Below are 14,480 nucleotides of genomic sequence, written 5' to 3'. Positions count from 1 at the left end.
CAGTCATTCATTTCAGCAGTTTTTTAAAGAGGACTGTGACTTTTGATGATGATACTCAAACCATTCAGTGAGCCATCGAGCACCATGGATGGGGGTATTGTCAGCCAGGAAGAGGCCATGCCTATCAGGATGGAAAAGTTTCATCATACGATGGCGATGCACAACAGCTTTGTATTGATTTGATTGATTGATTTGTAGTGACTCCTCCCTCTGAAAGGTCAAAAACCATGACCCAAACCATGCCAGCAAAATGACCTCCATAGCATAACAGAGCTGCTGGACGGTGCAACACCTCTGGATGGTTTTGCTTGTGATATGTCAGCAGTCTGTATATGACATATGGAACATTATAGAGTGAATGCTCTCAGTGTAACTAAGAAAAGTAATCGTTCCCTGACCGGGAATCGAACCCGGGCCGCGGCGGTGAGAGCGCCGAATCCTAACCACTAGACCACCAGGGAGAACTGTTACATACACAATGGATATACATTTTTATCATCGCACATATCATTCCGACCTCGTGTAGACTTCTTGTCTTCACAGTTTTCCTCTTCTATTTCTATTTATCCTTCTGATAAACCTCACTGAAAATAGACTCACTGCTGCCCCTATGGTCGATGGTAGGAAAATAGCTGCTTCCTTTCGGCGGGACGGACGTGTTTGTACCACGAGTGTCACTCTCCGATCAACAGCAAGACACTCCTCACCCAGATGGTGGCCACGCACCACACTCAGCCACTTCCTTTGTGTGTAGTTACACCCACGCAGCCGTAGCAACCCGATAACACTTTGCTCAGGTGCTTCCTGGTCTCAAAACGAAAGCAGCCTCAGTTGTGACGAGCACTTGAACAGGAAAAACCCGAGTTAAGTTCATCTAAAGTACCATCCGGAGAGACGACTTCCAGACTGTGAGTAAACCAAAGCTTTATATCCTCACCACGGTACTGTGGAAGCTGTGTTTGGGGAATCGAAGCACAGATGTTTGATTAGATTTGCATGCAGTTGTCGTGGATCAGGTTTAAGTTAGCTAGTCAGTCTGCAGGACATCAAGGAAAAACACACGGAATTAGCCTGAGGTCCAGCTAGCTGGTTAACTGCATGTCAGACATGAAGGCACACTAATGCTGTATTTGGCTTTAGGAAACTGTCACTTTAACCTCACTCAGGAGCGAAGTATGAAATGGTTAATTACACAGTACTATGTGCCAGATCATGGCAGTGCGACTGCAGTGTGCTACTAACTACTTTAGCCTTCACCACTTGACTCCAATACAAGCAGAAGTTCCAATACAACAATGTAAAAATACAGTAAAAGACTCGTTCTTTGAGCTTAAAACAACATTATTATTAGTAGTAGTAATCATAATTATTATCATAGTAATAACAATACTGATCATTATTGTAATTATGATCATCTTTATTTACAGAGCACAACTGTTTCACAAAAAGCAGATCATGAAACCAATTACAGATGGAGTAATAGACAAGTAACAACAGCAAATTACAGTGTCAGCAGCAAAAGAGCAGTGATCTGATCTGATGTGGATTAAAAAAATTTTAAGGGTAAAAGAGAGTTCTCCTAGTGAGAATATGTGAGCAGATTAGAGCGAACTGCCTGTGGTGGAACTGCTAACAACACACACCTGCACACTGGTTTCTGTAAGGAGGACACACGCAAAATAGGCTGAGAAGCACTGGTTTAGTATCTAACAATATGTTGATCTTCATTATCGATTAACAGGATGATAATTTTCTCCATTAATCAAATCAGCTGTTTGGTCCATGAAATGTCAGAGAAATGGTGAAAAATGTTGTCCAGTGTTTCCTAAAGTCAGAGGTGACGTCCTCAAAAGTCTTGTTTTGTCCCCAGCCCAAAGATATTCACTGTTATGTCATAGAAGAGTAAAGGAACCGGACTAAAATAACATAAAATCATAGAATTTGGATTTTTTTTTTTTTTGCTGAAAGATGACTCAAAACAATTATAGTTGCAGATCAATGTAATAGTTGACAACTAGTCGATTCATCAACTAATCGTTGCAGCTCTGTAGTGGAGTAGAAAGGGCATAATTATCTCTGAAATATAGTGTAGGAGTAGGAGTAGGAGTGTAAAGTAACAGAAAATGGAAATACTGAAGTATTACAAGTACCTCCAAACTGAACTGAAGCACAGTACTTGAGTAAATGCACTTAGTGACTTTCCACTGCAGCGTGTTGTACTATGAGCAGAGCAATAAAAAGTTTGTCCAGCTCTTATCTTCTTTTCTTCTGACGTTCTTTTTAAATCTCCATGTCAGATCAAACATGTCGGCCAAAAGCACACTGAAATGCAATAAAATAGCCATTCAGCAGGCTCTGTGTGGCGACTACAAACTAATCCTCAACAAAGTTTGCGAGAGGGAGCTGATAACTGGACGTGAGTACAACAACCTTAAGAGCATCAACAAGGAGGATGTGGAGGGGCATGTCATTGAGCTTATGGATAAGATCATGAATAAAGGAGAGGACACCTGCCAAGCCTTCCTGGACCTCCTGCAAACTGACGAGGACGTTAAAGAGACTTACCCTGAGCTGAAGAAGATCAAATTGAAGGACACCTGCCTTTTGCCCAAGCCTGTCCAGGCTTCTTCAGGTGACACCAGTAGTATGTTAACATATGTCATTTTGGTATAGAAGCGACTGAGTGTCAAGTATTCCTCGTATGCCTGTCTACTGTGTGTTTCACAGCAAGTCGAGTTTTATGTTTGGACACGTAAATCTGTTTTGTTCTGACTTCCTCAGATGATCTGCCACAAGAGAGCCAGATGGGAGCGAAGGTGAGGTTTTTACCTAACATTGAAATAAATGTGTCCATGTTTTCAGTTAGGCTGCATTAAAGAGACACAGAAGAATTAAAGTCCTTTTTCCTCACAGATAATTACCAGGAAAGCCTGCAGACACATTATTAATAGTCTGTTTTAACATACCTCACAAAATGTAAATTTGGTTTCTTCCAACTGTTTCCATTGTTTTTAGGACACGTACCAGTTGAACAGCCGGCCTACTGGCCTCTGTGTGATCGTTAACAATGAGATTTTCACGCATAGCAAACCGAGACCTGGAACCAATAAAGATGCTGGTATGTGGAAGGAATGAAGCACAACTAGATGTATGTTGTCAAGAATGAATGGACGACGGAGAGGCTGAAAACTGCAATGTGTAGCAGAGTCCACTAATTCCTGATTATGGACACGTTGAAGGGCGTTATCCTGATTATACCACGGCCATTCGCTAAATAAAACAATAAGGCCATTATATTCATATTTTCAAATCTAACGTTCTTCATAAGCCATAGCTCCGTTTTCCCGGGAACACCTGAGGGTTTGACTAAAGTCAGTCACCACGGTAAGCGTTTTTAGAAGCTTTGTGACGTCTAGTCTAGTCTATTTTTGCCATGTTTTTAGTGCCCAGACAGCAGTTTAAAGATCCCACTGTGTACGATCACAGTGATGAACTTATTAACTGTGTCTCTAATGATTGATGTCTGTCTGTGAGCTGTATGCTTCACTGACTTTGCTTCACTGATTTTATTTCAAACTTGCCAGTGTGAAATAAAATCAATGAATTAACAGGCTACATACAAACAGTGTTGATCCCTGCGAATGGCGCTGACATGAAAACTGTTTGGTGTCAGTGACTGTCTGCTGCCAGTCAGCCTGGTGGAGGCAGGCCAGTCCACTCAGCTCTGAGGAGCTGTTTACGGCAGGCGGAGTCAGTGTGGATTGAATGATAGAACGTTTACGCGTTGCTCACGTCTCGCTTCCTATGTGGATTCCCAGTAATACCTGGAACAATCATTACTCATTTTAATCATTTTACTTGGCAACAGGAGATATTTCTTGTCCACTCAGCTCATAGATCCCTTTGGCTCAGCCATGAGCCAGAAAACTAACATTATGCTAGCAAGGTTCAAGGTCTGTATCACTACATATGGAAGGAGGACACTCACTGTTGGAAAATAAATTAGCTTGTTAAGGTTTTGCAATAAATTGTAGATAGAGACTCTGACTGCATCCAGCCATCACGTTCATTTAACCCTGCAACCAATCACAGTCGAGTATCCATTAAGACCATGGTATCATACAGAGTAGACAGATTCACATGTTTACATTACTGTCCTATTTGTTGGTGGTTGAAGAGTAACAATGTTTTTTTTATTACTTTTCCGACAGAAAGTCTGGCAAAGGTGTTCAGCTGGCTGGGGTTCAGGGTGCTGATGTGTAAAGACCAAACCGGGGACCAGATGGATCGGGCACTGAAGTGCTTTGCTTCCCTGAGCGACCTCTCTCAGCTGCAGGAGTTCAGTGTTCAGGAGTGGTGCGACAGCGGATTCACCGATCTCCAGGAGGCCCCTAAGCATGGCGATGCCTTCGTCTGCTGTATTCTGAGTCACGGAAAAAAGGGGGAAGTCTCGGGGATTGATGGGGAGTCCCTCTCTATTAAACAGATAACTAAAAGTTTCAAGGCCACTGACCAATCAGCCCTCACCAGTAAGCCCAAAGTGTTCCTGATCCAGGCCTGCCAGGCTAAGCCAGGAGAGCCAGGAGGGCCTGGACAGCGTGGAGTGATGGAGAAAGACCTGCAGTCTGATGATTGTAGTCCACTAACCATCCCAGAAGAAGCCGATGTCCTGGTTGGCATGGCCACTGTTGAAGACTATCCAGCATTTAGACACCCAAAAGATGGGAGCTGGTTCATCGAGTCTGTGTGTAAGCAGTTGAGGAGTGGCTGTCCGAGGTAAATATCAAGTTAGTCTTGTGTTTAGAAATTTTAAAAATCAGTAGCACACACAATATTTTATATTTTGTAGATGGGAGTATTACCATGCACTGTACACTGCACTGAATCATAATGCAGGGACATTGATATGTTCGTGACCACTGTGTGTTGATGCAGGGGTGACGACCTGTACACCATCCTGACCCGGGTGAACAGAGAAGTCGCCCAGAAAGAGGCCACCAGTAAGCCTGGTGAAGGAAAGCAGCTGCCTGAGTTTAGGTCCACGCTGTGCCACAGGCTTGTGTTGTCACCACATCACGACTGAGGCTTCACTTCACTTCACTCATACACACCCGGTATACTTTATATCTCAATTAAGGGTGTATAGCTAACTGGCTTTAAAAATGAATCATTGTCTTTTACAGATACATATTTTGAATAAACCTGTTTTTTGATCACTGGAGGGTCCATGTTTTAATTACATAAGTGGTAGACTCCGTATTACTGCTAATAGAAGCAATAAATGCAGAATACTTTTATGGCCTAGAAAAATGGTTCATTAGGTGAAAAATACAAAATAGAAGCTAATCACTGTGATAAAGGGGAAAATATTTTTATTATTGTTTCTTCACTATCTTTTAAAATATTTTAACTTGAACTTTCAAATCTTCATAGGTAATTTTGAAATAGATGTGATCAGATTAGATTAAACCAGCTCACGCCATAGATCAGTGAGGAGGGTTTATTATGTGTGTGTGGTAATAGCTCCTCTCCAGATTCGGCTGCGCGCTCACAACCGTCTTTACGGTATGTGCGGCGTCGTTGCCATGACTATTCGGTCTTCATTTTCCGTGAGGGAGAAGAAGCTGCAGACAGAAGGACGGCAAGGGACCGCTTTGCAGAGAACAGACAAAAACAGAATATCTGCCACAATAAGAAACATTTAAAGCTGCTTCAGCTACGTAGAGACTTGTTTTACCATCAGGCGTGTGAGTACCTTTAAGTAAAGGCAGCGGTAATGATGGAAGACGAGCCTCCTGCCGGAGTCCTGACGGGGGTCGAGGGACGGGACCTCGGAGAGGAGCTAAAAGCCTCCGATGAAGCCATCACATTCATGTCCAGCATTGGTGAGTGTGACAGTCCCAGGCTAGTCTGGAGCGCCTGTATGACACGGGACCTGCGTGCCTCTGAGAGTTAGCACCACCTGGTTTTGGCACATCTTGACTGGCCCCAAACACATGACAGGAAACTGTTCATTTCATGTGAGCAATGAAATGAGAAAATAAGCTTTAGGAAAGTGTCCGTTGTGGCTCATGAAGTGTCCCCCACTTCTCTCAGAGGCTGCAGAGCTGCAGAAGTGTGTGTTTCCTGATTGTCTGGTGACCGTGTCAGAAGGGGGCAGAGACCTGGGCAAGTTCAGTGTGATGGTGGAGTTTGGCCTCAGGGGCCAGCAGCCCTGCCTGCTGCTGCATGCTCAGAGCCAGGGAGCCATTGATGAGTCCCCGTGTGGAACAACAGTGACAGGTGAGGAGGGGAGGCTGGAGCCGATCTCCATTGTTTTGCCCGTTTACAGATCTTTCAGTATCTGTATGTCCATTTCCCATTCAAGCCTACCTAACGGCAGACCTAGAGGTGCTGGAGGAAGATCACCATGAGTATGTCAAAGTGAGTCCCTCTTTCAGTGTTTACACACATGAATCCAAACATTGCACCCCGGCCTGCCACGTCTTCATGTCTTTACGTAACATCCCCTACCTTTTAAACACATTTGAATCCTTTTTTAGCTTGAGGACCACAGTTTGGACAAGAGGTGTCACATGGTGCAGCGTGACGGGCAGATGGTGATCGATAAAGTTACCACTGTTGGAGAGGTCAGAGAAGCAAGGAGAGAGTTTGTTTTGCTCAATGTTAAGATAATGATAAGATTCTTGCTCGGAGATATCAACAAACCTGCTGGCGTGAGATTCCTGTAAGGTGTAAACTTTTTTTTTGTTTTTGCACAGGAGACGACGAAGCAGAGCGTGTCTTATCCCATGTCTGACCTAAGAGGGCTGGTAACCGAGGGTTCCAACCTGCTGCTGATGCGCCTGATTGCTCTCAGGAGGAAGGTGCCAGAACACACAACCTTCATCTCCTTCGACCCGGGATTACACATCGTCCACACCACTTTTGTAAGTGATCACGCCGGGGAGACCTCTTGCTCATTCTGAGTGTTGTCTGAATATTTGATCATCTGTTTCTCTGTGGTCAGAGTGAGCTGGGTCTGAAGCAGCTGGAGGTCGGGGGTGAGACGGTGGAGGTATTTGGTGTGGAGAGGACTGTTCACGCTGTGGAGGACAGCCCCACTATCTGGCAGTGCTACTTCTTGGCTGATGGGTAAGCTCCATGACTGTACCTCCTCAGGTGCATGTGGCTTGGAGAACTTAGAAAAGGAAGGGTTTGTTAATGTTTGCTCACTGGTGGGGACTAGTACACAAACAGACATTTTATGGTCATTAAGACAAAGAAAATCAGTGACATATCCAACAGGACTTGACATTGAGTTTTTTTCTTTTCTAATTATGCAACATGTCAGGTGCAGATCCAGCTTTTGAGGGGGTGGTGTTCACATCACCCACTGTATGTGGACCTCTACTCAGCAACCTACTGATAAAAAACAAGACATTTTGTTTTCCACACAGTTATACCTAAATAAGGTCCAAAAACTGCGACTGTTCCTAATGTAATAGTTTAAGTAAAGTATTTACTAAATGGCCTTAAAAAACTATTTCATGCTTAAGGTTGAAATAAGAAACCCCACATCATTCAAACATAACCAATAATTAGGATCTGCGTAGAATTTAAGCGTGTGGAAAATGTATTGGTGGTGACTGGGCATCAGCATTTCTGTACAGAATGTATATGTGGCTCAGTGTAGACAACAATGTATCCAGTCATATGTGGATCGTATTCAGACATGAGACCTTTAGAATGATTCATGTGAATGGGCCCTAGTGTGCATAGGAACAAGAGAGCCTGAAAGAGAATACCCATTAAAGAATATTTTATTTTCTGTGCTTTTACTTGTTTTTCGTGTGTGTGTTTATTCCGTACTGTTCATCCACCACTGAAACACTCTTGCATCCACGTGCTCGCATTTATGACTTTGATGCACTGTCAATTACTTGGTGATAAAAATGTTAATATGACTTGATGGATGATTTTTCTTTGATCAGGCACTTGGCCAGCAGAGTGCAGGTGGGATCACCGGTCACCATGAGGCTTCTGCAGCTGCCATCAGAGCTAGAAAAAGGTAACGACTCCCACGCACATTAAAAACTGTTTTTATATTGAAACAGAGTCAGTAATGTTGGTTTGTCTGTGTGTGTGTGTGTGTGCATATTAGGTTTTGAGAAGATGCCCCTCGTCTGGGAAGAAGACATGCAGATGCGCTCTAAGTTCTTGGACAGGAAGGTGACCAATAATATTTGCATATGATAAAGTCTCTGGCTCAATATTGGACTCATTTATCCAGACTGACTGTACCTGAGTAACACTGATTCTCCCCATACAGCTCATAAATCCTTCAAACAGAACTGAATATGAACGTGTGTGTATGTCCCACTGTGGCAGGAGGAGCTGAAGGCAGACCATGCCTCGTACCTGAGACACCACCCAGAGATCCGTGCCCTCATATCTGACTTTCTGCAGTTCTTGTTGCTGAGGAAACCAGATGATGTCTTCCAGTTTGCCAGAGAGTACTTCCTCCCTTTTGCCTCACGCCATCGTCCAGAGCCAAGCCTGAAAGCCCCCTCACTCTGAAAGGGCACAGTTCACATGCTCAAAGCGGCATTTTTTTTAAAATAGCTTTCTGTTTATCATTTTAACTAAAAATTTGAAATTACATTTGGTTATACCCTTTTCTTTTCTCTTGAGTGACAGATGACTAGTAGGATAAAAGGAAACATGATGGAGATAAACAATAATGTTCAAACGTGAGACTTCACCTGAGCTGTGTGACAAACTGTAGTTATCTAAATAAAGGGGTTTGTCTCAAACAGTGTTTGTTCTTTCATTTAGTTACAACATTTAGTTTTAGTGACAACTTCAGGTTTGTGTTACTCAAACTGGGAAAGTGAGTCTGTCTTCAAAATAAAAGTGCAAAATGCAAAATCTTGGACCATTGCACGGAAGCATACTCGGCAATAATATTTCAGATCCCTCTGCGTCTTATTTTGAAGGTTTGAAGCGGAAATGACAGCTCCTACAAAACTGGCGCGGCTTTCCTCTGAAAGTGAAACTTACGGCGGCCTGAGAGCACAACAGACTCGGAAAGTTACTGCTCCAACTGAAACGTGTTTTTTCCCCCTACTTTTTCCCTCTTAAAGTAGTTTTGTTTGACTGAACTACAGAAGACGCATCTGTTCGCCTCTTGGACGTAAGCTGACCGCGGTAAGTTTTACAGTCGTCAGTTGTCTCTCAGACTTTACAGACAGTAGTTGGCTGTAAGCCTGTAAACTAACGTTACCACCAGCTGCTGTACGTTAGCATAACCTGAACGTTATAATGTATTGTGAACTATAAACCGACGCGACGTTACTTTTGTGCCGTCGCCCAGACTTCATTAGAAACATTTTAAACGTAAAACTTCCGTGTTATGAAGTCAAACGTAACAAGGTGAGTACGTCAGGCCCGTGACGTCACCACAGCGCGATTAGAAACGCCGCTGTCCAACCTGTCGGGTTACTACAATATAATAATGGTAATAATGGCACTAGAAGAGAAGATGACAAAGAGGCAAATATAAAACAACAGGAACAGCAAGTGAACAGTTGAAGTTAAGATCAAGAACAAAATAAGGAAACCGGGACTAACAACATACCAACATACCAAATATACATACATACATACATACATACATACGCCAGCCACTAAAATACATTATAGGAATATCTTTTGATTAAAAATTTGATTTCAAAAAAATAATTTGCCATTGTTGTCTGTACTTGTGTCTGGATTTGCACACTTCTGGTAATATATGCTTTGTAATATTTGTTGATGTTTCATGTCATTTTTTCCTCCTGCTTTTATCTCAGTGAGCTGAGCACCAGGCCCGTGCTGCTTGGGAGTGGGTCTGTGATGGACAGGCTGAAGCTGTCCCGCATAGATGAGGAGCTGGTGTCCTCTGAGGTGGCAGCTCTCTGCTTCCTGTGTCATGATGTAGTCAACAGGAAACGCCTTGAGGGGGTGAGCACCTCACACTGCTGCCTTTGCATTTGTCTCAACCCCATGTTTGGGGAAAACTGTCTCATTGATCAGTAACTCTGGACAGTTGAGTTTTTCTCTGAAAGTCAGTGTTACCCTACAGATATCTTAGGTAATCACAATCCCCAAAATAAAAATATTATAAAACAGCTTTTTCCCTCTTTTTCTCCTGATATCTAAGAACATTAATATCTATTTTGTAAAGCTTCGCCAAAGCAGAATTCACTACGTGCCTTATAGTCGAGGCAAACCAATGAACTAGAGACAAATTAATGAAAGGAAACAAAAGGTGCATCAGCAAAAGGAAAAAGTAACACTGTTGTATCATAGCACAGCTGTAGATCATTGTCAGTTAGACAAACATCACTCCCTTTTTAGAACCTTAAAAGTTTGTCTAATCAGGTTTGTTTCTTTGTCTCTTGGTTGCTCTTTTACAGATTGGGGATGCAAAAGGGCTGTTTTTGAAACTAGAAGAAAAAGGCCTGCTGGACAACAATGTCTTCCTCTTTCAGCTGCTCCACACTATTCGGCGAGCAGATCTCCTCAGCCTCCTGGAGACAGACAGCAGGCGACCAGAGGAGACCGACGCAAATCCCATCCTGTCAAATTTCAGGTAAAACCGGAGAGAAATTTAGTGTAAGTGGAAAAGATAACAGTACAGCAGGAGTACAGTGCAGTCTGTTTTATTGCCAGACTTTTAGTGTTTTCTTTCTTTTCCTCTTTCTCCTTTCCACTCTGCTACTCTTTGTGTCAGGGTGATGCTGTACCAAATATATGAGGACATGACTATGGAAAATTTCAAGAAGATGACGTTTCTGTTGAGCGACAAGCTGGGCAGAAGACAAATTGAGGCGTGCAATGTAAGATGAGGACATGTAGGCTTTTTTTTTTTTTTTTAAATATATATATCAACAAAATATCCCCAACATGTTTAATTGTAAATTTATCCGCCTTATAATTGGAAAATTAATATGAGAAGGTTTTGTTTAGTTTGGTAAATTAAATGGGTTATTGCATATAGTAAGTTTCATCGTGTGTTCTATGAATTTAATTTCAATTAGGCTGAAGGATTTTGTATTTATTTATTCCCAAATGGGAACGGGGTTTGACAATGACTTCAGCGCCATGTGAAGTGTAAACCACTCACATGATGTAGGCATATTCTGGTGGCCGTTTTTGACATCCTCAGCTTTAATCAGCAATGGTTGAATGTCTTAACACACAACCTTTCTATCAAATCAAAACTGAATTATTATTGTGATGATTAATTAGCATTACATCTGTTATTACTGAAGTCCCCTACAGCCATTTTGCCATTAGAAATGGTTTCTTGCATGCTCATTTTATTCAGTAGTTTTAGCGCACATTCATTCAACATGAATGGCAGGCTTTCATAGGAATGCCCACCTAACTTTTGGCTTATTTCCTTGTGTATTGATAAGCTGCAAAGCCTCCACACACAGAAACACAAACTGGTCTTCTCCGGTAATTACAGACAGCACTGGACGTGTTTGTTGAAATGGAGAAGATTGGTTTACTGTCGAGCACAAATGTCTGCGACCTGCATGCAGTCCTGCAGCAGTTGGATCAACAACTGGCAGCGACTGTACACCACTACATGCAAGGTATGAAGACACACACACATAAACATTAAAATGTTGCATCACCATGAAATTAATCACATGATGAATGACTTTTCAGATGTGACGCAGCCACGTCAACCCAGATCTTCTCATGTCAGCATGGATTACCAGGTGTGTGTGTGTGTGTGTGTGTGTGTGTGTGTGTGTAAATGTGTATTTGTGTAAATCCGTCTTCTAATGTGCCACTTTACTGAGGAATGGGATTCTTCTTTTTTTTTTCCCCTACAGAGGGTAAACATCACCCCTCAGCCAACTCAACCTACTCTGTCAATATCTGAGACTCAGCCCAACTGTGAGTTTCTCTTTCATTGTGTTACTCACTGACTTGTTCATTGGGCACACAGCCATTGAACCTCGTTACAGCCCTCCACTCCCTCCTCACTGCCGTAGATATGCACACACACATCACACACATACAGGGGATGTAAGCCTCTGCTGTTTTTGTTCTTCAGTTGAAGGACAGAATGTTTATTGCGATGCAGAACCACACATAGAGTCCTCCTCTCTTCCAGATCAGGTGACTATTCAAGCAAAAGATCTCATTTATACATTCATTAATTCATTGGTGTAAGTGTTTATAATTTGTCTTGCCTTGTGGGTGTGCTTGTGCCCTTTAGTCAGAGTACTATGCCCTGACTCATAACCCTCGTGGTGTTTGCATGGTCCTCAACAATGAGGAATTCCCGGGAACACAGCTGAAGAAAAGAGGAGGGACCGAGGTGGACGAGGGTATGTGTCCTTGTAGCCATATGATCTCATCAGTTTATATAATGCTTATGTTACCAAGCACCAGTCAGACCTGAGGATGCTCAGAGTTAATACTTATCTCATACAATATAAAACAAGAGTCTGTCGGTATGCTTCAGTTTTTGTCTCTTGTGTGACACAGAGACTCTGCGCCAAGTGTTCTCCAAACTTGGCTTTGCTGTGGTGGTCCACAAGAACCTGACGGCAGATGCCATGCGACATGAAGTGAAACAGCTGGGGAAGAGGTGTTTTTCAGATGAAGATGCCTTGGTGAGCAGTGCCTCACACATTCAGAGGTGTAACGCCTGTGATTACTGTATACACATTATTTTCCTCTTTACAGGAATAGATTGACATTTTGGAAATACCCATTTAGCTTTATTGCAGCTAGATAAGAAGGTTGATGCCACTCTCATATCTGTTAACTAGATATGCAGCTACAGCCAGCAGCCAAGCTGAGAAACAGCCCGGCACATAACCTCCCATAAAACCACTGGATCAAGTGGATCTTTACACTTGAGTTTTTGTACAGATTAAGCTCTGGAGGTGCTGGTAGACAGATTTTGTTTTCTTTGGACAGCCAAGCTAGCTGTTTCAGTCTAGGCAGTCTTAATGCTAAGCTAAGATAAGCAGCTCCATTAAACACAAAGTGAACTTTGTTAAAGAAAAGAATAATTTTCAGTAGGTTAATCCATCCATTTTATGCTGCCCCTCCATATCCCGGTCAACCTAATTTAATTCATCATGTCTTTAGGAATCCTTGTTAAAAACTGCTGGGAAGAAGTGAAAAAATGTGACATAATAATATATAATTCTCTGCCACATTGTCCCAATTCTGTGACTTTCCCCCGATGGGGGATAAGTCCATCTCAATTTGTCCAGTTTGGTAATGTGACCAGTACTAAATTGCATTCTATGTGGTATTAAAAAGGTCTTTAAAAGTCTTCAATTAAACTTGGTGAACTTTCCAGAAACCCTGTTATAGCTTCATAGTTCCTGTGCAAACCTGTAAAGTGTCAAAGTTTGATTAAGACATGACACGAGCTTTAAAAACGTGGTTGCCTCTGATTTCAGGTGGTATGCGTGCTTTCCCACGGAGAAAAAGGATGCGTCTTTGGGGCTGATGAGAAGGAGGTGTCCTTGCAAGAACTGACGCGGCCCTTCACCAGCGGGTCCGCTCCCACATTGGCAGGGAAGCCCAAACTGTTCTTCATACAAGCTTGTCAGGGAAGCAGCTACCAGAAAGGATCAGTGCCGAGTCCCCCGACACCGGGACCGGAGGAGAACAGAGAGAACCGCATGGAGGAAGACGCCGGTCGTGTGCATGGTGATACGGTGCCTTGGGATGCAGACTTCCTGCTGGGCATGGCCACCGTGCCAGATTGCAAGTCCTTCAGAAACACCTCCACAGGCTCCATCTACATCCAGGAGCTGTGCACACAGCTGATGAAGTCAGCGAAAAGGTGAGACAGAGAGAGAGAGAGAAACACATTTAACATTTATTCTCTTGGTGTCAGAGGGTGTGGCATTCCATCATATACCTGCAGTCCTAATTCTGACTTGTTTTCTAATGTTTCCTGTGCAGCTCGGAGAACGATGACATACTCAGTGTGTTGACACGTGTCAACAGGGAGGTCAGCAAAAGAGAATATTCAAACCACAAACAAATGCCAGAGCCCAAATACACCCTCACCAAGAAGCTCGTCCTCAAATGTGTGTGAGCTGACTGGGACCAAGTGCAATGCTGCCAATATGTCTGGTTTCTGGACTCACATAGACCTGACTAGTTTACTCTGTGTGTGTGTGTGTGTGTGTGTGTGTGTGTGTGTGTGTGTGTGTGTGTGTGTGTCTGTGTGTGTCTGTGTGTGTCTGTGTGTGTGTGTGTGTTTCTAATCTCTGGTTGGATGAATTTGAATATCATCATCTTTGTATTTTGTAGTAGGAAATTAAAAGAAAATGTTGTTTTGGAAACGTTTGTGATCATGTGATCATTCTCATGTGATTCAGGCAAAATAAACAATACAACATCCTTTGGAAAGCTTCTTTTTGTCACAGATCACAGCGAAGCAGACGCACTTAAACACTTAA

General features: G+C 42.8%; 3 protein-coding genes and 1 non-coding gene across 4 annotated transcripts; 3 read left to right on the top strand and 1 right to left on the bottom strand.

Annotated features, from left to right (window-relative positions):
- Positions 1 to 389: 389 nt before the first annotated feature.
- On the bottom strand, positions 390 to 461 carry trnae-cuc (transfer RNA glutamic acid (anticodon CUC)). The gene has a single exon. It is a non-coding gene; the product is annotated as a tRNA-Glu (tRNA).
- A 357-nt stretch (positions 462 to 818) lies between these two features.
- Positions 819 to 5,216, top strand: LOC139214056 (caspase-8-like). The gene is made up of 6 exons (XM_070844793.1): positions 819 to 908; positions 2,298 to 2,632; positions 2,782 to 2,816; positions 3,016 to 3,118; positions 4,212 to 4,776; positions 4,936 to 5,216. The coding sequence occupies exons 2-6, from the start codon at positions 2,305 to 2,307 to the stop codon at positions 5,081 to 5,083; spliced, it is 1,179 nt and encodes a 392-aa protein (XP_070700894.1). The 5' UTR covers positions 819 to 908; positions 2,298 to 2,304; the 3' UTR covers positions 5,084 to 5,216.
- Positions 5,217 to 6,042: 826 nt separating this feature from the next.
- catip (ciliogenesis associated TTC17 interacting protein) lies at positions 6,043 to 8,708 on the top strand. Its single transcript, XM_070844794.1, has 8 exons — positions 6,043 to 6,282; positions 6,368 to 6,423; positions 6,543 to 6,629; positions 6,762 to 6,929; positions 7,010 to 7,134; positions 7,974 to 8,050; positions 8,144 to 8,211; positions 8,371 to 8,708. Exons 1-8 carry the CDS (start codon positions 6,072 to 6,074, stop codon positions 8,557 to 8,559), a joined length of 981 nt encoding a protein of 326 aa, XP_070700895.1. The 5' UTR covers positions 6,043 to 6,071; the 3' UTR covers positions 8,560 to 8,708.
- Positions 8,709 to 9,053: 345 nt separating this feature from the next.
- Positions 9,054 to 14,310, top strand: casp8 (caspase 8, apoptosis-related cysteine peptidase). Its single transcript, XM_070844792.1, has 12 exons — positions 9,054 to 9,189; positions 9,834 to 9,984; positions 10,440 to 10,615; positions 10,757 to 10,862; positions 11,498 to 11,627; positions 11,704 to 11,756; positions 11,874 to 11,937; positions 12,098 to 12,162; positions 12,263 to 12,374; positions 12,535 to 12,662; positions 13,467 to 13,855; positions 13,978 to 14,310. The coding sequence occupies exons 2-12, from the start codon at positions 9,877 to 9,879 to the stop codon at positions 14,111 to 14,113; spliced, it is 1,467 nt and encodes a 488-aa protein (XP_070700893.1). The 5' UTR covers positions 9,054 to 9,189; positions 9,834 to 9,876; the 3' UTR covers positions 14,114 to 14,310.
- Positions 14,311 to 14,480: the final 170 nt, after the last annotated feature.

The sequence above is a fragment of the Pempheris klunzingeri genome, chromosome 15 (assembly GCF_042242105.1).
Source record: "Pempheris klunzingeri isolate RE-2024b chromosome 15, fPemKlu1.hap1, whole genome shotgun sequence".
In the NCBI taxonomy this organism is placed as follows: Eukaryota; Metazoa; Chordata; class Actinopteri; order Acropomatiformes; family Pempheridae; genus Pempheris; species Pempheris klunzingeri.
This window is presented reverse-complemented; position numbering and strand designations above follow the sequence as displayed.

Bases quoted from the DNA above. Each gene is read 5' to 3' on its own strand.
- LOC139214056 (XM_070844793.1), top strand. From the start codon at position 2,305: ATGTCGGCCAAAAGCACACTGAAATGCAATAAAATAGCCATTCAGCAG. The intron at 3,119-4,211 runs GTATGTGGAAGG...CTTTTCCGACAG, and splicing joins TGGAACCAATAAAGATGCTG to AAAGTCTGGCAAAGGTGTTC. The intron at 4,777-4,935 runs GTAAATATCAAG...GTGTTGATGCAG, and splicing joins TTGAGGAGTGGCTGTCCGAG to GGGTGACGACCTGTACACCA.
- catip (XM_070844794.1), top strand. From the start codon at position 6,072: ATGAAGTGTCCCCCACTTCTCTCAGAGGCTGCAGAGCTGCAGAAGTGT. The intron at 8,051-8,143 runs GTAACGACTCCC...TGTGCATATTAG, and splicing joins GCCATCAGAGCTAGAAAAAG to GTTTTGAGAAGATGCCCCTC. The intron at 8,212-8,370 runs GTGACCAATAAT...CCACTGTGGCAG, and splicing joins CTAAGTTCTTGGACAGGAAG to GAGGAGCTGAAGGCAGACCA.
- casp8 (XM_070844792.1), top strand. From the start codon at position 9,877: ATGGACAGGCTGAAGCTGTCCCGCATAGATGAGGAGCTGGTGTCCTCT. The intron at 10,616-10,756 runs GTAAAACCGGAG...TCTTTGTGTCAG, and splicing joins CCCATCCTGTCAAATTTCAG to GGTGATGCTGTACCAAATAT. The intron at 13,856-13,977 runs GTGAGACAGAGA...TTTCCTGTGCAG, and splicing joins CTGATGAAGTCAGCGAAAAG to CTCGGAGAACGATGACATAC.